This window comes from Lodderomyces elongisporus, chromosome 6, assembly GCF_030384665.1.
Source record: "Lodderomyces elongisporus chromosome 6, complete sequence".
In the NCBI taxonomy this organism is placed as follows: domain Eukaryota; kingdom Fungi; phylum Ascomycota; class Pichiomycetes; order Serinales; family Debaryomycetaceae; genus Lodderomyces; species Lodderomyces elongisporus.
In genome coordinates, this window is record NC_083678.1 from 909,318 (window position 1) to 934,916 (window position 25,599).

Below are 25,599 nucleotides of genomic sequence, written 5' to 3' on the forward strand. Positions count from 1 at the left end.
ACAAATTTCGAGGTGCGAGGTGAAAGGTGCATGGTAAGTAATACGCGGAGAGTCGTTTTTTCCTCTCCCACTGTCAAGTCTTAAAAAAAAGAAAAACAACGAGGTAAAAAAGTCGCAGTTTTCTTACGCACCGTCTCCTTCATTTTGCACACTTTTCAATCATTTTGTCCCAGGAGCAAAATAGTTTAAAGTTTTGCCCCGTCCTCTTCTTCTATTCCTTCTTCTCCTCCTCTTCTCCCCCGCCTTGGGTAAATAAGTCATTTCCTCTTCTACAATGTTCAAAAAGCAACCACAGAGCAAAGCAGCAGCAAATATCAAATCATCCGACCGAAGGAAACTTTTAGCTCAAATATGCGCTACATACAATTTACCAATTGAGCAAATTTCAAAAGAAGGGTTGGAAAGACTTTTGCCTTTGGTGAGTAAAAAAGCCAGTTACGTCTCCATACAAGGTCATCTGGGAGTGATTTATTTTGATTCCAGTGAGCTTCCCACATGGTTTCAAACAAGAGACTCTCAAGTTTACCCATCATTGCTAACTTGTTGGAGATGTCCCTTTCTACTCCCTAAAATAGCAACACATCCTCATGTGATCGAAGTATTGGGCAAAGGTGCAGATTTAATGTTACCGGGCACAATTCCACCTTTTGACAAACTTGCTGTGAAAAATGCCGTGGTGGGTATTGTTAGCAGCGATTTTCCCGAAAGGATTATGGCCGTTGGTGTGTGTAATTTAAACTTGACACAGTTTGATAGAGTTATTGGAAGATCCGGGACCGCCGTCAAGATTTTGCATCATTATAACGACGAATTAATGAGAATTAATAAGGAGATTGATGTAAAAGTACCGGATGAAGTCGATCCCGTGATGCCAACAATTGATGAGCACCAGCTGCTGCTGCTACTGCTGCTGCTGCTGTCGCCGGTGGAGGACAAGGGAAATCACGTAGATAAGATAGTTGATGATACAGAGGAGAAAAATAACAACGGTAAGGAAGCTAACGGTGACAAAAATGATTCAATTACTGATGACTCCGAGCCAAAGATAATTGACAGTGAAGAAATAGCTAAACAAGACCAAAATCAAGATCAAAATCAAAATCAAGATGAAGCACAAACACATGAACTTGACAATGGAGAAAAAGAGCAAGACCAAAATCATGAAAAAGACAATGGAAATGATGATGATGGACACGAAAACGAGGATAAAAAAGTTCTGGAAGTTACCGAGACTGTACAACAATTAACCGTTGAGGAAGTGGATAACTTCTTTAAAAGATCTTTAATCCAGACAATCAAATTGGAATCTTTTGATTTACCCGTTACCGCATCAACTTTTATGTCCTTGTACATCTACAAAAATCTTCCAGTAGTTGATAGTTCATATGTTAACATTAAAAAAACTTCGTGGAAAAAAACAGCAAAATTTTTAAAGGCAATGAGCAAACTCAACTACTTGGAAGTCAAGGGAAAAGACGAAGATTTATCGATAATTAAGCTTATGTCAAAGCAACACCCTACTATAGAAAACTTTGTCCCACACAAAATTAACACGCAAATCAAAAAAACCAACAATAAGGAATCTCATTCGCTGATGAAGGTTCGCACTTTGTACAAACCAACGAAAAAACTCCTTGTATTTTTTGAAAAAATCAACAAAAATTACAATGAGTATTATGATGTCACCGAAATTCGATCTTTTTTCGAAACCTATATTAAAAGCAACAATCTTGTAGTTGCTAAAAATCCCAAAAACATCACAATTAATGAATTGCTATCTAAGTTGACGAATCAAGCGGTAAATACTAGTCAGCCGCGAGACGTTTTATTCAAAAGTGTCTTAACAAACTTTTCTCCATACTTTGAAATAGTAAATGGTACTGAAAAAAACTTAGGAAGGGGCACACCTCCAAAAATTCAAGTAGTTACCGAATTAAAAATTGGCAGAAAAGTTGTCACTAGGGTTTCCAATTATGACAAGTTCTTTATTAAACAAGGTGCGTTTGCGGAGGAATTGAGAAATAAATGCTCAGGATCTTCAACAATTGTAGATGATCAAGTCCAAGTTCAAGGACCCCACGGTACATTGATTGTTGATTTGTTGAAGAACAAAGGTATACCAGTCTCATGCATTGAGTTTACGGATAAAGTTAAAAAGAATAAAAAGAAGAAGTAATTATATCGTGAATTATTGCTATCGTTGTTCAGGCAAAAGTTTTTAATTTACTAAATGTCTGGTATGTATTAAGCAATCAAGCAAAGCATTTTATTTGCAAATCAAAATATTTTTATAACCCAGGTAACCACAGAAGAGAAGGGGTACAGATTGATAAATGTATCTATTAATGTAGCTATTGTATTTGCCGCAATTGGAGCCTGTCAGTGTCCTCTTTAGCTCCTTCGCAATCGTTAATTTTCGCTTATTTTCGTTTGTATGCTGAGTGCAAAATAAAAGAATGGTTCAATTACAAATAGCAGAGTGTATACATAAACAGAAAGGTGTGTTAATATTAGAAAAAAAAAAGTACATATATTATTAGCAAAACTCACTGAGTCCCCCACCTTGATGTGTTCCTGAAAACGAGTGAAAGCTGTATATGTTAAACGAGTGTAGATGCAGGTGCAATGGGAGATACCAAAAGTGTGTGCGTGCCAGTGACGGATAAGATAAGTAGTAGCAGGGCCCTTTGTGGTGTTTGAACACGGGCACACTTTTTGGTGAGCTCTCCTTCTTTGGGATCATGGCTGGGTTTGTGATATAGTTGGCCATGGAGCAGCAGCAGCAATAGCAGGAACAGCAATAGCAGGAACAGCATCAGCAACACCACCAGAAATAACACCGGTAAAATTTTTGACAAATTTGAAGCGCATGCTTTGAGTTTAGTCGACACTGGATAGCACACACTATGCCAAATATGATTTCTATGATTTCTATGATAAACATTAGTAGTGGTGGTAGTAGTGGTGGTAGTAGTGGTGGTGGTGGTAGTAGCAGTGGTGGTGGTGGTAGTAGCAGTGGTGGTGGTGGTAGTAGTGGTGGTGGTGGTAGTAGTGGTGGTAGTAGTGGTGGTGGTGGTAGTAGTGGTAGCAGTGGTGGTGGTGGTGGTAGTATTGGTAGTAGTGGTGGTGATGGTAGTAGCAATAATGGTGGTGGTGATGGTAGTAATGGTGGTGGTGATGGTAGTAGTGGTGGTGGTGATGGTAGTAGTGGTGGTGGTGATGGTAGTAGTGGTGGTGGTGATGGTAGTAGTGGTGGTGGTGATGGTGGTGATGGTAGCAGTAGCAGTAGCAGTAGCAGTAGTAGTAGTGGTAGTAAAGCTATTCCACCACGAGCAAACAATGATTATTACGTAGCAAAATTAAACCCCGAGAACTGATTCCACAAGCTTTTCTTCTGCACCATCTGAAACAACTTGCACGGTGACTTATACAACTCAACCTGTGATTCTATGATCCCGCTGTGCCTTGTTGATACTCCTAGTGCATATGCATCCTCCACATTTTTCGTCACCCGTACAAGATCATACGACAAAGGCGCCATTTTGTCGCAGGATCTGCCAAGTTCAGAATAAATGTGTGAGTCGGCAGCTACACTAGTGCAATGTTGTGGTAGGCTATGGGAAACGGTAGCAGAGGTCGGTGGGCTCCCCTGCTTTGGGATCATAGTTGGGTTTGTGATATAGTCATCCGTGAAGCAGCAACAGAGGTAACATCAGAAATAGCATCAGAAACAGCATCGGTGGTAGTTATAGGAGCAGTTACCAATAAAAGAGCGATAATATACCAAAGATCGGCATTAGCATGTAAAATCGCAGCCGGTAGAAGGCGTTTATTAACACCAGTTTTAACCTCCTGATTAGTTTTTTATATTTTTTTTGTTTTTCATTTTCATCATCGGATAAGCTATATCCAAGTTCTGCAATTAGCAGAGCCTTGGGTTTGTTCAGGAAGATTTCCGACCCCTTTTTGAAGATTGATTTTAGGCTCTTTACTGAGCGAGTATAGTAGCTAGTTGGCGGTAATGTTTTGGTTTCGAAGTTTGCTAGAAGCCACCCCCCCTCAACAACCTCAATGTGTTGATTAAAAGTTTCAAGCAACCATATAGCATACTCTTCTGGTGTCTTTACTTTTGTTTTGCCAAACCTGAAGAACTTTTTACTTCCCCCCTCTTTGACGTACGACTTGTGGTAGTCGACAATCCAGACTTGGATTCTTGGCCGACGAGCCACTTTGGGCCCTACTCCGACAAGAAGCTTGTAGCCAATCTTGTTTTGCTTTGTGAGATAGGCTATATCGCGTGCAAGCTTCGAAAGAATGTCCTTCCTCTCCTTGGCAAGCATCGGGAAACGGACATTACCTGTGGAGCTACTTTCATCAATGTAGTATGACTGTCGTTTTGACGAGGAGGAGAAATAAGCCGCAAAACTAGTGTTCTCTGTGTTCTCTGTGTTCTCTGTATGCTTTGTGTTTTTTGTGTTTTTTGTGTTTTTTGTGTTTTTTGTGTTTTTTGTGTTTTTTGTGTTTTTTGTGTTCTTTTTGGAGTTGGAGTTGGTCTGGTGATTGGAGGCAGTGGTGTCAGTAGTGTTTATAGCATTTGAGGAACTCTCTGTGAACATGTTCACACCTTTTAAATCATTTTGCAAACCGTAGACTATATTAGTTTCCTTGTCAAAAGCAGGGGTCATGGTGTAGTACCTTTCTTGTCCTTCAAATTCAAAACTAAAGAGATGAAGATAAGGAAGCAAAAAAGATGGTTTTGCATAATGAGTATTCATTTTGGCTGCTTTATCTCTGATGTCTTCGAAATGCTCTTTTGTAACGCTGTATATCAAATATTTTCCATCGGCAGATGAAAACAATGATTCACCAATCTTAATAACCGAGTCTTCATCGATACCAAACGATTGTAAAATCAAGGCGTCTGATAGTCCTAACATCCGTCTCACCCAGTGAAAAATCTTTGGACTGATAGATTTAAACTTCGCATTAGAGCCTTCCAGCAGCATAACAATATCGACTGAATCATATTTATTCCACAATCTTCTCTCACTGTCAATTATGGAAATTTTAATACCTTCAGTGAGGAAAAATCTTTCGGCATTTTTGGCAATTGACAAATTATTGGTTAACGAGGATGGCGACTTTGATTCAACTTTTTCAGAGAGCTGTGAAGTTAGTGATGATTTGACTTTCTTCACAAAGGCGGTCTTCAATTTCTCAAATGCCAGTTTTGGAGATTCTTGGACAGGCAGTTGAGATCCAAGTTTTTTGGAAAAGTAAAAAGGTTTGGAATCCTTTGCAAAGACATTTTGAAAACGTTTATTAAAAAAGGGCATTGTTAATTTTTTAAATTGTAGTCTTACTCAATTATTGATTGTAAAATCTGGTTAAGGTTGTCGAGTAAGGCTTGGTTGTGTGTTTAATTGTGGTAAAAGAAAGAAGAAGAAGAAGAAAAAGAAGAAGAAAAGGGTAAAAGAAGGTTTGAGGCCACAAGGGTTTTATTTGTGGATATTTATACTTCACCAGGTAGCCCTCTCGCCACGCATTGTAAGTAGGAGACTAACAAGTAAATTGTGTTATGCCATATACATTGTGGTTGCAAAACCCGCGAGAAAGTGAGGGGAACAGAACGGCGAGGAAATCCCTTCTGGTAGCTCAGCAGTGCGTGTGCAAATGTATGAGTGCAAGCGGGGATCACTAATAAATCAATGGTTGTATGCCGTAGCCTTCTTGTTTTGACTTCATGCACTTGGTAGCACCTTCACATTAGACAGAAACATACTATTAACTCAATTTTTTTTGTTATGCTGAATTAAGCATAGGTGTAGACAAGTTGTTGTACTATCGTGTGTGGAAAAGGGCGAGGCGTGTGAGTGCTAATACATGCTAAGAAGTGCTAAGAAGTGCTAATGAGTGCTAGAAAAATCAATTCTTTTTTGACAAACACTCTTTTTCTTTTAAGACTAAGTTATCGGTTGTTAAGCGTTGAATTGCTTTCTCTATATCTCTCTCTCTAGCTTCTGAAAAACAAGAGGTATTGTATGTATTAAATAAGTCATTGATATAGTAATGAAAAAGAAAAGTAAAAAAAAAAAAAAAACCCCCCGAACGTCCTTCCGATACTCGTTTCTAAAATAAGAAGGAAAAAAAGGAACGACTGATCGCTTATATTAATTATTTACAATACCATACCCCAAGCTCTCCAATCTTTGAAACTCTTCGTTTCTTCCTTTAAAAAATGCGGACAATAACTCATCATTGGTATTGAACGTTTCTTTCATATTTTCGGGTATACTTCTCACTTTTTTTCCCTTGTTGTTGACATTATTGGTACCAATACTATTACGAGGACTTATTTCTCTCTTGATATCGTTCATTTTCTGTTTTAAATCATGCATGTTTTGCCAAACCTTTTTGCAATCATTCCATTGTCCTAGTTTGTAAAAACAATCAAATTGACCAATTAAACAAACAATGTCACTTTTATTAGCTTCGACTCCAATTTTGAACCATTCAATTGCAATTTGGGGATTATTCAATTTGTTTAATTCGAGAAATCCTAAACTAGAGAAAGATTCTGCGAGAGCCTTTGAAGCAGCAATTTCCCAATGATACTTTGCCCTTGCTACATTGTCGTCTACTTCAACAACGTTGCTTTTCCTATATTCATTATATGTCTTGTTGCTCTTGTCACCATTTTCAATTGAATTATTCAAGTAAATTTGTCCCAAGTAGAAATGTGCTTTAGTTGCATAATTATCCAACTCGGTCAATTTCAAACACCGTTCAAAATACTGCTTTGCCTTTTCGTGATCCCTGACTTGGTCCTGGGGATTTGCATAATAATAGTATCCCAATTGGTAATTGACATGTCCTGCGGGAATCGTGTCATCTTCAACTTCAAGAAACTGTAAATAGTAGTCGTGTGCCCTATCCCAGTAATTTCTTTCCAATGCAACGTCCCCAGCCAATTTAAATACTAGAGGATGCTTCATCTCTGTTAACTCTTGAACTAGTTTATTTGCAGTTTGAAAGTCTTCTTTATCCTGTTTTGTCACAATTGTGTTACGTTTCAAGTGATTTCTTATAGTTTCAAATGCCAAAATCGCGATGGCGTCCAAATTACCCATCTCGGCACTTTGCTCGACAAGTTCATTCTCCAACGCCACGAGATTCTTGTTTACTGATTGTGTTTGTGAACGGATAGTGGTCAACATTTTTCGGAAAACCATCAAGTCAAAGGATTTGAGGTTTCGTGGAATTTCAATCTTGGAAGGTGTGGCTAAATTGTCATATATATGTGTGAGCAATGGCATCATCTTGGAATATGTGATATTTGAATCACAATCAAATAAGATTCTGTTGATTGTTCGTTTCGATGGAAGGATGGTGGAAAGCTGTGGCCGACTAAAAGAGGCAGACGTCGATGTTGATGTTGATTTTGATTTTGATTTTGATGTTGATGTTGATGTCGATGCCAATATCGTTGCACCCCTATTTGCCGTTGCGTTCGTGGCAGTGCTTGCTAACCTGGCAAATATTCGAAGCATGATTATTTTTAATTTAACAATTTAAAAAAAAAAAAAAGATAAGCAGTCAAGGCTGGTTGAAAGTTGAGTATATTTTTGTTGATAGGTAGGCCAATGATGGTCTGAAAATTCGTTTTTGGGCTAGACTATATTTTCGCATCCTGTAGTAATTGCCACAAATGCTCGTTGCATTTTTTTTTATATACAATTATTCTCTAGTCTATAAGTTCACAATAGAGAAATAACAACTTGCGAGTTCAAATAATCTCATCACCAAATTAAATAAATAGATGATAACTAATAATACAAGAAAAAAGGAGGAAAGCAAGAAAGAAAGAAAGAAAGAAAGAAAAGCAAAGAAAAAATTTGAAAATCAATCAAAACTTTAAGCTGTCTCTGCATAGAAAAATCAAATATCTACTCTTCAGTAATGGCTTCGCTGAGCGAATGTGTTGTACGAAAGCATAACTACAAAACATCAAGTATGGTGACTCTCAACATTTATAAATCTCTAATGGTCTAAAGTACAGAAATGAAACAAAGAAAAAAAAGGGAAAACAGAAAAAGAAAAGAAAAGAAAAGAAAAGGAAAAAGAAAACGGCAAGAAGGATATACCCACCATTCACCGACAAGGTTGTGCTCTTTACTCTTTTCCCTTGCTTTCCAAAATTTATCTAACTTTCCCTTTCTTTTCTTAAAAAAAAAATAATGAAAAGAATAATTAATTAGTTAATTAACAAAAATGACTGGGTTCTGGATATTACTATATCTCACAAACACACACAAACACACTTTCTCAAGAACTGAAATTGGAATTAAAAGTAGGAGATAAAAAAAAGAAAAGGACAGACACAGCGACCCATACCCGTACACACACAAAAGAAATGAACAAACAAACTCTGAGGCAAATGCACCGAGACATGAGCACAGACACATGCTAATTTTTTGCAAAAAGAAAAAAAACGAAAGGAAAAAAAAAGAAGGATAAGGAAGCGAAGAATGATGTATTGTTTTTTGTCTGTGTATGTGTAGGTGTACGAGTAATTTTTTGATTTTGATTTGATTAAGCATTCTCTGTCTCTCTCTGTCTCTCTCTCTGTGTGTGTGTATATGGGTTACACTTTCTCTCTTTATGCGTTGAAGTCGATAAAATCTACCGTCATAGTTTGGTGCAAGTCTAATGGTTGTGTTTGGCTTGATGCTGGAACTTCCTCGTGAAAATCACCTTCAAGATCGTGTTCGCGTTCGCGATCGTGTTCGCGATCACCTTCACCTAATCCTATGGCAAAGTCGAAATCCGTGGTAAACTCCAAACCGCTCCCTGTACCATCATTAAAATCAACAAATTCACTAGTATGTGTGTATGCAGGCTTACCAAGATTATGTGTGTTTACAACCACTTGTTCATTGAATGATAAGATATCTTCTGGGGACGTGGATGCTGTTTTTATAATATTTGAGCCTACAGCGCTGTTTAAATTGCTTACATTTGTCATGCTAGAATATTTGATGATGTTGCCACTGCCACTACTGTTGCTGTTGCTGTTGCTGTTTAATTGGCCCTGAAGCTGACTTTGGGCATTGAATGATTGCATCAGCTGTGGTGTGTCTTCCAGTTGGTAATATTGTTGTGATGATGACGTGGTCGAGTATGGTGATTGGTTGATGTTAAAGTTTGCTGTGGATGCTAATGTTTTTGGGTCGGCAGTAAAGTTGTGGTTTTGCCATAAGGAGTTCAAATCGAATTCCAATGCTGTTGCGGAGAGGCCTGTGGACATGTCAAGGGAGTTGTGTTTATATTGTATTGGATGATTGTGCTGATTGTGTTGAGTATGTTGTTGAATATAGCTTGTCGGTACTGCTGTGGATGATTGTGCTGCTGCTGCTGGTGCTGGTGGTGGTGGTGGTCTTATTAGTGGTACTGATGTTGCTTGAAGTGAATTGTAATCGCTATTGTTGGCATTAATGTAGGAGCTCAAGTATGTTAATGCACTTCTGCCGCCTACAATGACGTGGGGAATACCTGAAGGCGAATGGCTAAGGTTAATATCATCTTGGTCATAGTTTGGGTATGTTTTTGGGTTCAAGGTGTATGCTTGGCTAACCTGCTGTCCTTCACTAAAGTCGTCGCAGATTGACCATTGGTTAGTTGATGAGTTGACTCCGTTAAAAAAGTAGACTGAGAATTTTGGTTGGTGGCACAAGTTGACACGAAGTTCGTTTGAGTTTGTTATTAAACCGGTAGATTTATCTTCAATGGAGTTTTCGTGGAGGGAGCACAGCAGAATGGCACTGAGTGGGTAAAATATTCTAAAGAGGATTCTGGAGTCCTTGTTGGTCATTGCCAGGAAAAAGTAGTTGAGTTCTTGGTTTTTCTTGGACAAGATGACCATGAGGTCGACTTGTGTCATGATGGTGTTTAAATTGAATGGTGACAATTTGAAGAGGTTGTTTTTCAACAAGTCAAAGTCGTGTTTCCCGCTCTTGATTCTTTGCCATGATCCCACGGATAATGAGGTACAATCTATAAAGCTGTATTTTTCATTTATTTCAATTGGGATGTTGCTAGGTGAGTTGTTTGAAAATGATTGTGGTGGTGAAGTTGAAGTTGATGTTGTTGAAGATGTTGGGCGCTGGATCAAGTCAAATGTGCTTGAGGATGAGTGGTGTGGTTGGATGTGGTATGCATTTGTATCGAGTTTCCTACTTCGCTCGTGTTTTCTTTGCTTGGCTCTTCTGTTTTGGAACCATATCCTTACTGCTTTTTCGCTCATTGCAGCCTTGTCGCTAATGACTTTTCTTCGATCGGGACTTGGGTTGGGGTTCTTGTTGAATTCAGTAATGAGAAAGTTGAGCACTTCTCCAGAAGCTCTTATTCTCTTCTGGGGCTGGTGTTGTGATAGTGATGGTGATGTCTTTGTGGGCGAATCGTTGACATTGGTGTTACCACTGGTACTGGTTTTGGTACCGCTAATGCTCAAAAGACCGGTTTCGGACATGGGATGATGGTGGTTATCGTAATATGTGGTTGTTAGCAACAAAAAAAAAAAGTTGAAAGTGCAGACTCAGCAACTATTGTAGGTGAACCTGAGTAACTCTCCAATACCAGACTTCTTTTACCTTTATTTGCAAAGAAAGTGCTGGTAAAGTTAAGTTCAAAATGAAGTTGGAAGATGCTAAGCAGAAGAAATTCCGGGCCCTAGGATCTCAAAAAGTATCAAATGAAGAAAAACAGAAGAAAAAAAAAAAAATTTCTCTTCTTAGAAAAAAAAAATGTTTTTGTGACTGAATTTTTTTTTCTCTGTCTCTGTCTGTGTGTGTGTGTGTGTCTCTCTCTCTCTCTCTTCTCGGTTGTGTGGGTGGTGTGTGGTTTTTTTTTTACTTTTGTTCGTGTTAGCCGTAGCCGTAGCCGCTTCGTTTGTGTAGAAATATATATATATATATTTTCTTTTTTTCGGGGCGGTTAAGCTTTGGGGTGTTTATTGTACTCAGCAGGGGCTTTTTTAAACGCAAACTGAAACTGATCTAAAAAGTGAGTGAAGACCTGAAGATAGTTTGTATGTTATATTGTATAATGAAGACAATGGTTTTTATTTTCCCTCTTCCTTTAAATAAATAAATAAAAAAAAAAAAAAGAGAATTCAAAAGGATATTGTAGAATCTCTTTCTCTTAAATACTATGACAATGGTAAATTGTTTCTTTTTTTTTTTCTTTTTTCTTTTTTCTTTTTTTATGTTTTACTATTTTCCTATTCTTCTATTATATTTCAGGGTGTTACCGTGTAGTATTTGTAGTGAAACTAGTATTGGTCAAGGTGGTATCAAAAGACCCTTCTAAAAGAGTGGTGTGTTGTTTTTCTTCTTTTAATCTTTTTCAAACTTGTTGAAAAATATTTTTATTTTTGTTTTTTTATTTTCTTGTTTTGTTTTGGGCGAATGAGGGAAAGAAGTCGCCTTAGTTTCACTTTTGATCCTGTTCCGCGGAAGTTTTTTAAGATGCAACAAAACTCTTGAGAACGAAGAAATTCAAATAATAAAAATAAAAAAAAGGAATTAATTTTTTTATTTCTTTTTTTTATTTTTTATTTTAAAAAAATATAAAAAATAAAGGGTGAAAAGCGCAAAGGGGTCGTGTCTAAATGTGAAATAATACACTGCCGAATAAACCCGATACCGATATGTTGAAGTTTGAAGTTTGAAGTTTGAAGTTTGTAGTTTGTAATGTAAAAAATGAAAAGAAGAAGTTGTAGTTGTAAGTGTTCGGCTCTTCTTGGTTGAAACAACTAGACTGGTAGCAAAGTGAAAAAGTATCTAGTAGTCTTTTATCCTTTTCTTTTTTTTGTCAATTGATATCCCCCCAAAATCAAAGATGAAAGAAGAAACAATCAAGTGTAATATGGTCTTGTAGAAAGGTATTGGAAATGCAAAAGGTTGGTGTTGGTAATGATGTTGGTGTTGGTGTTGGCTATAGGGACGTTAAACAACTTGAACAATTTGATCCAAAAAGAAAAACAGGAAGTGTGTTAGTGTCTACTTTCTTTTCAAGCCTAGCCTATAAGTTTCTAGTTGTAGCTCCAAATACAAAAAAAGAAAAAAAACAACAACACAACACAAGTGATATTCTAGTTGATTGGAGTGTCTAGTTTATAAAATTTATGATTGATGAGGTTGATGAATAAGAGACTGATTCTCTAGAGGAAAGGTAGTGGTAACAGAAAAAAAAGAGTGATCTTCTACTATATATATATATTTGCAAAGAACAGGTGATAGGGTTAAGGGAGGGTTCCTGATGTCCAAGGTGATCTTCCCTATTTCCTTTAATGCTCTGAAACTACACTCCCTATGACTTTTGACCCTTTAACCTTTTTCCACCAATTCAACCCTACCTTTCTTTTTTTCGTTTTCGCCTTATTCCCACTTCCATTTGATGTGCTTTTGTTTAACCAAACAAAACAGAACAATAAATAAGTATAAGGACAAAGAAGAAGACAGAGTGCAGATTAAATTCAAGAGGAAACAAAGAGGACACAAAACTAAAGACAAATGTTTAGGAAGAGAAACATATACCACATTGTGCTTACCTTTATTTTTTAGTCTGTTATCCTTTCAGCCTAAACTTTAAACACAAAACACAAAAACACTTTTTTGTCTCTTTTTCACTTTGTATATAAATGGCATGTGCCTAATGCCTAATGCCTGTGCTTGATGTGTGGTTATCAACCTTTTCCTTTTTCTTCTTCTTCTTCTTATTATTATTATTATTAAAACGGTGTACATTGTTCACTTAAACCTGAACAAGTATAGCAAAGCTAACTTCTCTGTACACCGACAAAAAAAGAAAAAAAAAGTGACTATTGATACTTTTTTTCTTTTTTGTATTTGAAAACTGCTAAAAGAATACTTTTACTACTACCAAGAGTACCCCTTCAATTTTGTCATGGTTGTTGTTCAAAGGTTGCATTTGTTAATCCAAAAGAAAGAAGAGATTGAAATGTTGACCTTTTTTTTTTGCACACCAAATTTTTGTTACGCCAATTAGTCTTTTGTGTAATTACACAAAACTGCAAAGGACTACAAAAGACTACATAATACACAAACCCAAATTGTAGATACACCCCCCCATCAACCAACCAACCAACCAACCAACCAACCAACCAACCAACCAACCAACCAACCAACCAACCAACCAACCAACCAACCAACCAACCAATCCTCCAAAATTTCTATTATGCACAAACCATCTCGATTTAGTTTAGCAGTGTCAAAATAAACAAAATCCCCCAAAGAACAGCCAAAAGGAAGAGACCATTTTCAAAACACCATTACTTTTTATATTTTATGAGCCAAGTTTTTTTTTTCTCTTCTTCTTCTGCTTCTTCTTGTCTACTGTTTTGTTTTGTTTGTTTGTATTTCTTCTTTGGCAAATAGACCCTCCAATACGTTACAAGCAACTCAAGTCAACAAAGATAGGACAAAGTAGCCAGGTAAAGTAAAGAAAAAAAAGAAGAACCGATACATTGACTTGCCACAACGTTATTCCTAGACACTACACTTGTATATTTTACACACTACCCTCCCCTCGCCAACTGTTGTATCTGTCTTCTTTTTTTATTTCTCTCTTTTTTTTTGTCTCTGGTTCTTTCTCCTTATTTATATTACAATTCTCTAATTTTCTTTTTTTTTTTTTGTTTTGGTATCGCTTGACTAGTACCGGGATTGTTAGCTTAATATCTCCGGTTTCTCTCTATGTGCCACAACAAATTAAACAGATTCAGTTTATTATTAGAAAGCAAATGGCAAGCACTATTCAATCCAATACTGGCAATGATGTTTTCTCATCCTTTGTAGCATTTACCAAGTTGCTTAGGGTCATATATGGTGAAGCAATAACAAACTCAAATCACTAATCAAGCCAGCTTCTGAAACATTGAAAAGATGGGGGAAGGAAAAACAACGGGCTCTTCTTGACAACCTAGTGTATATACTGGTAACCTTCTAGAGTTTTGTTGCTTCAACCATTTTTTTATGTCATTGTCTACTTATCTCAAACTCTTAGAAGAGAAACAGGATCGCCTTACACTATGTGGTTTTTTTTTTGCCCTTTGAGTTGACATGACACCCTCCTCTCTCTCTCTCTCTCTCTCATATCTTTACATTACATGCATTATCAGACCAATATACATATTGCAAAAGGAAATAAGCAGCATGTAAGACTAAGTAAATTGTGAGGAATAATAGATTATTCAAGATACAAAAGAGAGGAGAATTATCTTTTTTTTTTGTAAGACTGTTTTTTTACACTACTTGGGTTAGTATATTCCTTCTCTGTATATATATATATATATATGTATGTATTGTTTTCTATGCTTTGGAAGGGGATAGAGGGGGTGTGTGGGCTTTTGCAAGATGTTTCATGTCTACATTCTGCATGAACAATAGCATGCATCAACACCTCCTTTTCTTTAACTTTTTCTTTTTCTTTTTCTATTTTTTATCCACTTCCTTCATGTGGTATCACCTGATGGGATGGAACAAAAGAAAACTGGTGTCTTGATTCTTTTCTTTTTTTTCCAAAATTTATAAGCCCTATGACATATTTTGTGCTTTTTAGTTTTCATTTTGGTATCAAAAACAAACCAAATAAAAGACAAAGAAAAAAAAACTAAAAAAGTTTTGAAATTTGAAATTTGGAAAATGAAAATGGAAACTAAGGAAAAAAAGGGAGAGAGGATAAAAGAAATGGAAATAGAACCAACCACTAGTAGATACATCAAGAAAGCATTGCAAAGAGTGATGTACAAATATTAAGAGACAGTATAGCAGTGTCCAATATTCTAACCATATCTTTTCCCTGTTCTTCATCCTCACTCTCACTCTCACCCCCACTCTCATTCTCATTCTCATTTCCAAATTTCCCAATTTCTTTCTGTGTCTCTATTGTAATTTGGATCCCCCACTTTGCTACAAAAGAACTTCCTTTTTGAATGCAAACTGAGATACAAAAGATAAAAATCAAATTTTAAAAAAAAGAAAAACAGAGAAAAACCTCAATGTCTCATTGATAAACTGTGATACCGTCTTGCCCGTAGTTCAATTATCTATTAAAGATGATGCCGCTTCTTATACTTTCTTCCCCCCCCCTTTCCCCTCCTTTTTTCCTAGAAGTTTGGTAGTCAAGTAAAAGAAAAAAATAAAGAAAATGTGGTAAAGCAAGTATGCGATGTGTTAAAGAGCAGTGTACATTCAAGTAGGCCTTGTTTTTTGTTTTCCCATATGGTTTCTTCCTATCCTTCCTTTTCATTTAATCTTCGGCTTTGGGAGATTAACTAAACCTGCAAATCATTAAAAGATGAAAGTGAAATTACGGTTAGAAGATGAGGTTGAAGAAGTGTAATAAAAAAAGGAATATTGATAGTGAAAAGTGAACAAGAGGAATAGGGAGGATGCTAGTTTCTTGTGAATGAGAAATCTGGTGCACTAAGTACATGGGATTCCACACACAAATTATATTCATAACCATACATTGAAAAGCTTAATTAATATCAAAAAAACAACAAAGTGTAGAATAACGCAAGCAATGGAAAGCTATTGTTATTCAGTTGCCAGTTGCCTTAGTTACCAATTGCTAGTTGGTTTTCATTTCAACTTCACAACACTCGAAACCCTGCACTGCTTGTCTTTCTACTCCCAATAACCCTTCATTCCCTTCTCCCTCTCACTCACTATTTCCAGTTCTACTGTAATGCAACCTGTTATTTACGTTTGGCAACCACCACCACTTGAATCTTTCTCTCTCTATTTTATTTTTTTTGTTTCGTTGGTTGTCTCTACCCTGCGCTGTAAGATTATACTACCGAATGAATTGAAAACTTTCAAAATAATATAAACGAAACTCCCCAGTCAACCAAAAAAAATTATTATATTCTATTTCCTTGTTGTTTCCCGAACTCCCCACCTCCCTTTTTTACCACATCCAAGTATTTCCCTTTTTTTTTTCTTTTTCTTTAATCTTTTTTTTTTCATAATTATAAAGTGGCAAAAAGAAAAGAATGAAATAAGAAAGTTCGTGGATTTCTTTTAATGTTGCAATGATGGCAAAGAATGTTTGGATAGGATTTATAATTATTTATTATTTTATATTTCACATATCAAGTTGTTTTAAGGCTGAGGAAAGGAATACAAGCCAAGGGGAGTGATGGGGTTATCAAGTGTTTGAACTATAGAATATTCACGTTTCTGAACTTTTTACGAATGCTCAAAGTTTTTTTTTCAAAGGTATGGATTCAAAAGCGAACAAAAACCAAGCATTTGTTATATATTGAAGTTGTATAAAAAGAATGGTGCAAACTAAATACCTGTGCTGGAGCCATACAACTTTTTTCTTTTTGTTTCCTCTTTCTTTTTTTTTTTCTTGTTTTTTTTTTTTTTTTTGACACAAGAGAGTGGGGCAAGTGAGGGGCATACGGGTGTTTATTTCTTCACACTATTTATTATTATTGTTAATGCTTTGTCCGTTGGTAACCGTTTTAGTTTCTCAAATGCTTTTGTTTCCGACATTTGTTGGCAACACCAGACATAGGTACGAGAACAAACATCTTTTTTTCAACAACCAAATACCCTTTTTAGAAATTTTTAAAAACCCTCTAAAAGAATATATATATATATAAATCAAATGTTAAGTTTGTAGTATAACTCTACAGTAACTTGTAACTGCTTGAATATACAACTTCAGAAACAACGCACTATTAACTTTCTTTTTTCTTTTTTTGTTCTTCTTTTTCGTGTCTTGTGGATTCTACAATCGAAAACAGATAGAGTTAATACAAGACTTTCACTTATACACACACACACACACACACATACGCAGTGGGAGACAGAGGTATTTCTCGTAATTGAGTAGCCACGCATATACTAGAACAACTTTCCTCCTTGTTTTTGAGCAATGACAATTGACGACGGCGATGACCGATGCACATATATTTAGGCTCCAACACAAAGCAAAGAGCAAAGAGGTTGTTTTGTAACTCTGTACAATTGCGCTCAGTTACAAAGCAAAAGAGTAGGCACATGCGTGCATGGACAACCACAACCATGAAGAGTATTATCATTTAGACTTTATCAAGTTAGAGTTTGTGATATAATGCGAAAGCGATGAAAGTAGTTTTAGTGGTAGTGGTAGTGACTATGGTGAAAGTGGCTATGGTGTTGGTCCAGCAAAACCATTGTTTCTAGAGCCATTAACACTTTAGTAGTTGGAAAATTGGTACTTCAGCTCGTATTCTTTTTTCACATCCTTTCTCAGTTTTCTTACACTCACAATTGCACCCTCACACACCCACTCTTGTGTATATCAAATATATACATGATGGTATATATTCACAAAACTTTAAAAAGAAACCACCTTATTTTCTTTTCTTTTGTTTTGGACTTTTCCAAAGAATAAAATAACAAAAAGAGTAGAAGAAGAAGTAGTAGTGCAATTACCACTCAAAGCTTGATGTATACCTTAGCCATTTTGTAAATTGTCATACAATTGTCCAATAATATGTGCAAAAGCAATGTAAATGGAAAGATTTTAGTTGCCATGTTCTTTGCACTTGACTACTATCTGTGCAAAAAGAAAAAGTACAGTTGATACCTCTATACAGTAACAAACAAAGTAGAAACATGAAGAACAAGGGAGAAGAAAAGAGACTTGTGAAAACCTTGCCGACCCTTTCCATATCCATATCCATATCCATTTCTTTTTCTTTTTCTACCCTACTTTGAAATCATTCGTTGTACCCATGTGTATTTGACATTGTCTAATGACGCAATAGGCCTGTTTCAACTAGTCTAAACTAAAAAGTAGTTTAATCATGTATATGGAGTTATCTTTAGGAGAAACATAAAATTCTCAAATTTGTGATCTTTTAGAAACTGTTATTTTTGTTTCCCTCTCTGCCAGTCCTTCCCCCCCCCCCCCGCTCACCAAGCATCTTCTTTTTTCCACTTTGGTTTGCTAGTTGCTAACTTAGGAACTCACTCATGCACTCATTCTTTACTATTGACAGGTATATTTTTGAAAATAACGACATTTCTCGTGATTTCAACAAGTGTAGAGAGATTGTGAGACACAGAAAGAAAGAAGACAAAAATATTTATGTACACCCTCACGCACAAAGTACAAAAAGAGACAAAGCAACTGGTCTCATGTACATATTATTAGATGCTAAAGCAGCACAATTGCACATCTCTAAGGTGTTTTAACATTCTCTATTATCCATTGGGTTTCAAAACCTTTACTCTTTTCTTGACCTTTTTTGGTTATTGTTTTTTTTTTAATTGCATCTTTGGCATTGAAAGAAGCAAAAAGGGCTCTTTTTTCTTTTCCGTGTTTTAGTTCTCTCTCTCTCTCTCTCTCAAAAGACACTTTACACACTAAAGTTAGTTTCGGAAATAGTGTACAAGGTAGCGCACAATGCAAAAACAGAAAGAAAAAAAAATTGTTCTCTGGAGAATGGGAGAGAAACAAAACAAACCATTCCCGCCTTATGTATAGCAAATTTTTTGTTTCACTTTTTTACTTTTTTTTTTTTTTTTGGGGGGGGGGGGAGGGGGGCGGAAAGTTGGGGTTTTGATAATTTGGCCGCCTTGAGTACCGCCCCCATTCCTCCTTCCTTTATCCTTTTACTCCTCTCATTACTCCATTTAATTTGCAGCAGGGGGGGAAACAACGACGTTCAACTTACACTTGCCAAGAAACGAATTGATCCGTGACGTGTGCTTCAACTTGCCTATTCGACTCTCACAAACATTGGAGACCTTGATCCTGCATTCAATACATTTCTTTAACTTTTAGATAAGCAACCAAAAGACAAAGTTGAAGACATGTAGGAACCAACTTTACTTCTGTGTCAAAAAAAAAGTGTGTTCTCAAGTACGTTTGAACGTTTGTAGGGAATGTGTGTGTGTGTGTGTGTGTGAAAATGTCGAGCGGTAATTGGACCATGTCTTTCCTTTGACCTATACAAAGATTGGCGGAAATCCTACAACCCTTTGGTGTCAAGCATAGTGGATGCACTCGTGCCTTTCTGCGTCAAACACTCTTTATCCGCGTTAGTGTTTCCACACCATTCTTTCTACAACAACTTGTAGTATTTTAGCCAACAGATTCAAATCTTTACATGTGTCGTGGCTTCTAAATTGCACTTGCTAGTATCAGCTAGATATGTTGCAAAGAAGGCAGTCTAGACACACACACACACACACACACATACACAAACACACATGCACACGCCCACACATAACCTATGTTGGCGCAAATACTTCTCCTTGCATGATTCCTTGCTTCCATCTCACAACGATACTCTACAATTTTTACTATCCATTATATATGCTAATATCCTAATCCAACTTTCCAAACAAAAAAGTAAAGCAACTCTAGATTGTTCATGACCCAACAAAAAAAAAAGGAAGCAAACTATGGTTTGAAACACTTGACATACCTTTTGTATGCATGCAAGCGTTACGATACCAACATTCTTTTTTTGGAACATACAAAAAAAGAAAAAAAAAGAGAGAAAACACAAGAAGAGAATAGAAAAAGAGAATAGAAACAGAGAATAGAAACGCCATTACAATAGGTCGGTTGACTTTGTTTTTTATTTTATTAGTTCCGTTAATGATAAATACTTTTTGGTAATTCCTACCACAATAACAGGACGCCAACTATTGGTCAATATATAGTACTAACCACAACATCAACAACAACACCAAGATGAAAGAAGTGAAATTGATAGCTGGAAGGAAAAGAGAGAAGAAGAAAGAAAGAATATAAAGTGAGGTAAAGGATTCGATAACCACGTTTTCAAGCATTCAGTCAATGTTTTTGACATATATCATACAATAAGAAAAATGAAAAATATCAATTAATCAATGAAACATCTAAAGCTATAATCTATGCTCAAGTACTGTACTATTATTTCACTCTTCGGATTTATTCTGTATTTTGCACGCATTTATAAAACCAAACCAACAAAAATGTAATTGTTTGTCGGTGTTATTTTTCTGTTCTTTATCTCTCTTGTGCTTATGACGTCATTTATATAAATACAAGTAGATCCATTTTTTTTATTTTTTTTTTTGATTTCTTCTTTATTTTATCTTTTCCAGTTTTTACGTATTCAAAAATTCTAGAGTGATATATCTATAGTCTCTATAAGGCGTATCTAAAGTGTGGATTTTCCCTATCAGTTAAATCGGCAAACTCATAGTTCTCAAGATGCATATCAATTGGTGGTAAACTATCCCTTCTCTTGTTCTCGACGTAATAAGAAATATAAAGTGCAACCAATGTGAATAGCGAAAAACATGTACACACAACAATAGCAACCTTGGCACCTTGATAACCAGGAGCTTGGCTGGCAATAAACGTCTGTGGACCAATCAAGTTCCCAACACAGTATCCTATCAAATATAAAGAACCCACAGTGACTTTCTTTGTATGTCCAGCCACCGACGAAGCTATCTGCGAAAGGATACATATGGGTCCAATTGGGGCCAATGTGAATAGATAGAGACCAGCCAATCTTGCTTCTTTTGACGGGGCAAATGCCAATAAGCACGACAGCATTATGGCTACCGATGTGGCAAATACGGCCATAAGCATGCGCGATTTGATATAAGTTGCCAAATACGCCAATAGTGGACACCCAACAATCTCAATTGCACCCATAGGCATATTCATCAACAACGCCTTTGAAGTGCTAAATCCAAAATCTTCATTGAGCAATATGGAGCTGAAACTTGTTATTCCACCATTAGGAATATCAAAGGCAAGCCCAAACAAGACATATAACCATGTACGATGATCAGTTAGTGCCTCAATAAACTGGCTTTTCTTAAACCGAGGGTTTCCAAACCCTTGCTGATTTGTTCGTGCTCTTTCAACAACCAATACCTTCTCCTCCTCGGATAAGAACCATGCACCCGTTGGAGTATCTGGAATATGTGCCATGATCAAGAACCCCAAAAAGATTGTCAACACACCAGTAATAACAAAAACCAATTTCCAAGCTGGCAAAGAATACGAGCCCTGGTTCTCATACAACCCATAGCTAATACCCAGTCCCACAATTGTACCTATTCCGTTTGACGAAAACCACCAAGCAGTCCTTAAAAATTGTTCTTCTTGCTTATACCATTGTGAAGTAACAATAGCAAAAGCTGGGGTCACCGAGGACTCCAATGCACCCAATATGGTTCTCAACGCAATGAAACCTGGGTATTCGGGCACGGCACACAATGCAAGAATCATACCCCAGAGAATAATAAAGACAGAAACAGTCTTGACCAAAGGGAACCGTTGAAGCAAAAAAGATGCTGGAAATTCAAATACCAAGTACCCAAGATAGAAACACGTCGTGGTCCAGCTATACATATCTCCTTGCATATTCAAGCTTGTCCTCAACCCCAAAATGGAACTATAACTCGTTGCCGTTTTATCCATATATTGGAATGCATAAACCAAGCAAACCACAGGTAAAACAAACAAATCAATTTTTCTCAAGATTCTCTTGTTTGTAGCTTCATCGATCTCGATCCTATTGTCCTTGTGGTCAATTGCAAATTGCATTGCTTGGTCCACATTATTTGTAATGACAATTTCACGACCACGAGCAGATGTAATGGTGGCCAACACATGTGGTTTCTTCTCTTCCAAATCCTCCCTAGTAAAGGAAAAAACAGGTTCAATACTATTAGTCTCACTGACTTTTTCATTCATCTTCTCACTCATATTGTCTAGATACAAAATATGCTTTACCTTAATAGAAACACCTTTGAATTAAAATCTGTTTTTTTCTCAGGTATAATTATCAAAATTGAAAATTATTTAGAAAGGAATTAAAATAATCTAAAAAATTAAACAGCAGATTTGAAGTTTAAAACGAACCATTTCGTTTCTATTATATACAATTCACGCCATCCCTGTTTTACTTCATGAAAAGCGATATGAGATTCAAACGGGATACACGGACTGGTAATTGTGGGAGCTTTCATTGTTCTTATCTGCAAATAAACCTGGAACATTTAGCAGCCATTTCTAATTTCCAAAAAAAAAATAAAATTAATAAACGAAAAAAAAAAAATTATATATCTATAAACAGTTGCGCAGCCCCTTGAAATGACGCCACAGTAAATATTATAAGTATTTTGACACATTGACATATTTGACACACTTACAATTGCAGAGAACAGGATATGTAATTTTGGTTTTTGATATTTGATATTTGTTTTGTTTTTTTTTGTTTTTTTTTGTTTTTTGTTCTTTTTCCTTTCTTCATTCCATATTTATTAAATGGCTTATTGTTATCTTTTGTTAAAACCAATTTATTGCTAACCGCAAAGCTTGATGATAAGCGAATTATTTACTGTGTACTATAATCACCCAATTTGATGCATTTTTTTGTTCATCATCTTCACGGAAGAAAAAAGTATTATCCATTATCTTCATCACATTTGTTCATGCGCTCATATTAAAATTCTACCCATTTAACCAAGTCCTTTTCTCCTCCTTCTTCCTTCTTCCTCCTTCCTCCTTCCTCCTCCTCCTGCACACCGCCAGTTGCACAAGCGCCTCATACATACTCACCTTAACACACCTACATTACCGTTCTTTCTCTCCCTTACCAACGCCACATGTATAACATAGTGTACAGAGTTCATTACAAGGAGCAAACTTGATCAAATTGTGGTTTATGCAAGAAATATGCAATTTATACTAATCAGAATATGACATGCCTTTGAAAAAGTATATATCTTGTGGTTCGGTTTAACCGTGCTAATCTAAAAATTGTTCTAGTAGTAAAAAAGCCTTTTCGACACATTCTGTTTTTCTACTTTTCAGTACATGCTCTACCTATTCCACCCCCCCCTTTTTTTCCTCGCCACCTCGTCCTCATCATATTGAAATCCAGTGAAAATTCAACCAAACATAAACTTTTTGTTTTGTCTTTCAAAGTAGTAAATCGCGCACAGTAAAATCATCTAGTGCTTCAAGACAGTATTTAATATCCTTGTGCTGTTTCAGAACAGGCTTCCAATCTCTATATTGCTCAATCATTTTTTGGATACAAGCAATTGCGTTTATATGTTTATATTGTAGCATATCTTGGAATAGAGTCCGGATATTCCAAGGCAAATTGTTTTGGAAATTGAATTGAGAATCGAGCAGGATCGACGTAGACGAATCTATGGAAGATGAAGATGACAAAGCCCTAGGTTTCATTAATCTTTTTGGGAAATTCATAATCAAGTCTCTCTTATGGTAAAGTGATGTGGAACCTAGTGCAAAATCTAGTGCATCCGTGTAAACCTCTTCTTGCTCAAATACCATTACCCTAGGTGTCTTGTTAATAAAGAGAGGGTGGTCCAACTTGTCTGATAAATCTTTGACGATATTGTAATCCTTAAATTGACCCAAATTGCGAACATTGCAAATGGATGTAATGATTGAGATTAGAAAATCCATATCCTGCGTCCCCGTGTTTGCATTTGCATTTGCATTTGCATTTGCATTTGCATTTGAGGGCATGATATGCATGTTTCTATGAATATTGGGATGTGCAAATTGAACGCCCATCATCGAATGCAATGGAATAAACAAGTCGCGTGGATCACTTGTTAGGATGATCTTGACATTTTGTGAAATGAGATATGTAAACGATTGCTGAAGTTGTCTTGATAATTTCGAGTCCCTCTTCTCATACTCAAATAACTCTTGAACAATTTCATTTTCAACTTGTGAATAAGCTCTATTCACAATTTTATAGCGCAGCAAAGGCACAGGTCCTTGCATATTTCCCAGCATACTCAACAAAGCTATTTTCCTTTTGCCACCATGTTTGAGATAATGACTAGACTGGATAAGTTTGGCCAAAACGGTAAATGAAACAGGTACCGAGGTGCCATGGCTAACAAAGAATATGAAATCACTCTCCTCAAGGTCCAGTTTCCAATTGCCCAAAAGATGTAGTGCTCTCTTAACACAATTATCGAATCTTCCTTGTCCATCAATTGCAATTGTTTTGATTGTATAATCTGAGTTCTTGTCGATTTGCAAGTCATTTCGTAAAATCCATTTTTCAACAGCCTTAGACGCATGTCTCGCAAAGTCAATCGATGTACCTGTATACTCACCAATTAGCGCCCGCACTAATTTGGTGGGTAAAAAACTATGCACGCCAACAACTATAATTCGCTTTGTTCTTCTGGCTTGTTGCTGCAATTGCACAGGTGATTTCCTATACAAATGATTCTCAGTTCTAATACCACAAACAACATCTTTTGAAAGAATCCGTAACCGTGTTTTTAAAGTCAACTCACGGTAGTTCTCATTGACTCGCGGATGTACTAGGGACTCATTTCCCTGACTATTGACCACGTCTTCTTGCATAATACTTTGCAACTGTATGGATTGCATTGAAGGCAGTCTTTTTAGTGACTTTTCAAACATTTCATTTGGTGATACAGGTCGCCATTTTCGAGAAGGGATATGTGCTGGAGTATGTTCGCTTTGAGTTCCAAACACTGCCAATTCAGCAGTCTTGAACCGATCTTCACTATAATATGCATAATGAAGTTCATCTTTGAAAGTCTCAATAGTTGTTTTCGCTGTCTTGTAAGCTTCACTTATTCCATCATCTTCATCCGTGGTTTGTTTCAGTGCCAGACCAAAAGGGTTTTGGAATATTCGGCTAAACCATGATTGCTCTTGATTTTGATTTGGGAAAGAGCAGTCCGAGATCGAGCTCTCCTTTCGTGACAAGTTGCTTAATCCATCGTTGTTGTAATCATTGTTGTGGTTATTTGTATTACTGTCATAATTGTCATTATTGTTGTTGCTTCTATTATCTCGTAGTAGTGGAATCTCTTCAAGGTTAATCAATGCAGTGTTATTTAAAGTGAAGAAAGAAGTGTACGATGCAAACCAACTAGTTGAATTTTGAATAGAAATGGGCAGCTTGCTTCGTTCCTTTGGTTGTTGTGAGGTCGATGCCACGGGTAAAGATATCGGTACCGTTGAAGATGTTGGATTGATCACACGTGGCTTATTATTTTTGCCATTGCTGTTTCCATTATTGTTTTTGATATTCTCATTCTTGATATTGTTGTTGCTACTGTTATTGTTACCATTTAGCTCAGGCTTTGGCAACACATTTGTATGATTTTCTCCTTCTCCTTTGTCTTGAGAAGATCCATACCATGAAAACAATGAAAGTGCCCTTGTATTAATGTTCGATGTAGTGTTGTCTGTCGCATATATTCCGTTGGTATTTGAGGCTATTTCTCTCTCCTTATTTTTATCTAATATTTGTTTTTGTTTTTGATTTTGATTTTGGTTCTGTTTCAGACTCTGATCTGATGGTTGCTTCCCAGGTGTCGGTTGGGTTCCTCTACCATTGATTACTTCTGTTTTGGACACGTTACCATTAGGAATTTTATCCTTAGAGGACATAATAACATGTGGTTAGTGTTGAAATTTAAGATCAATGGAAAATTTTTTTTCGAGTTAGTTGTATTGGAAATA

General features: G+C 36.4%; 7 protein-coding genes across 7 annotated transcripts; 2 read left to right on the forward strand and 5 right to left on the reverse strand. All coding sequences in view use genetic code 12, as the record gives it.

The window, feature by feature from the left end:
• Positions 1-274: 274 nt before the first annotated feature.
• On the forward strand, positions 275-2,176 carry PVL30_004817 (uncharacterized protein; the record flags this gene model as incomplete). The annotated part of the gene is made up of 1 exon (XM_001524915.2): positions 275-2,176. The coding sequence occupies one exon, from the start codon at positions 275-277 to the stop codon at positions 2,174-2,176; it is 1,902 nt and encodes a 633-aa protein (XP_001524965.2).
• Positions 2,177-2,741: 565 nt separating this feature from the next.
• PVL30_004818 (uncharacterized protein) lies at positions 2,742-3,377 on the forward strand (the record flags this gene model as incomplete). Its single annotated transcript, XM_061119620.1, has 2 exons — positions 2,742-2,749; positions 2,948-3,377. The coding sequence occupies 2 exons, from the start codon at positions 2,742-2,744 to the stop codon at positions 3,375-3,377; spliced, it is 438 nt and encodes a 145-aa protein (XP_060975603.1).
• Positions 3,378-3,434: 57 nt separating this feature from the next.
• Positions 3,435-5,336, reverse strand: PVL30_004819 (uncharacterized protein; the record flags this gene model as incomplete). The annotated part of the gene is made up of 2 exons (XM_001524916.2): positions 3,435-3,474; positions 4,054-5,336. The coding sequence occupies 2 exons, from the start codon at positions 5,334-5,336 to the stop codon at positions 3,435-3,437; spliced, it is 1,323 nt and encodes a 440-aa protein (XP_001524966.2).
• Positions 5,337-6,170: 834 nt separating this feature from the next.
• PVL30_004820 (uncharacterized protein) lies at positions 6,171-7,995 on the reverse strand (the record flags this gene model as incomplete). Its single annotated transcript, XM_001524917.2, has 2 exons — positions 6,171-7,530; positions 7,988-7,995. 2 exons carry the CDS (start codon positions 7,993-7,995, stop codon positions 6,171-6,173), a joined length of 1,368 nt encoding a protein of 455 aa, XP_001524967.2.
• Positions 7,996-8,659: 664 nt separating this feature from the next.
• Positions 8,660-10,528, reverse strand: PHO2 (Transcription factor; the record flags this gene model as incomplete). The annotated part of the gene is made up of 1 exon (XM_001524918.2): positions 8,660-10,528. One exon carries the CDS (start codon positions 10,526-10,528, stop codon positions 8,660-8,662), a length of 1,869 nt encoding a protein of 622 aa, XP_001524968.2.
• A 9,698-nt stretch (positions 10,529-20,226) lies between these two features.
• Positions 20,227-21,807, reverse strand: DAL5_3 (Allantoate permease; the record flags this gene model as incomplete). The annotated part of the gene is made up of 1 exon (XM_001524919.2): positions 20,227-21,807. One exon carries the CDS (start codon positions 21,805-21,807, stop codon positions 20,227-20,229), a length of 1,581 nt encoding a protein of 526 aa, XP_001524969.2.
• Positions 21,808-23,025: 1,218 nt separating this feature from the next.
• PVL30_004823 (uncharacterized protein) lies at positions 23,026-25,527 on the reverse strand (the record flags this gene model as incomplete). The annotated part of the gene is made up of 1 exon (XM_001524920.2): positions 23,026-25,527. One exon carries the CDS (start codon positions 25,525-25,527, stop codon positions 23,026-23,028), a length of 2,502 nt encoding a protein of 833 aa, XP_001524970.2.
• Between the last annotated feature and the right edge of the window lie 72 nt (positions 25,528-25,599).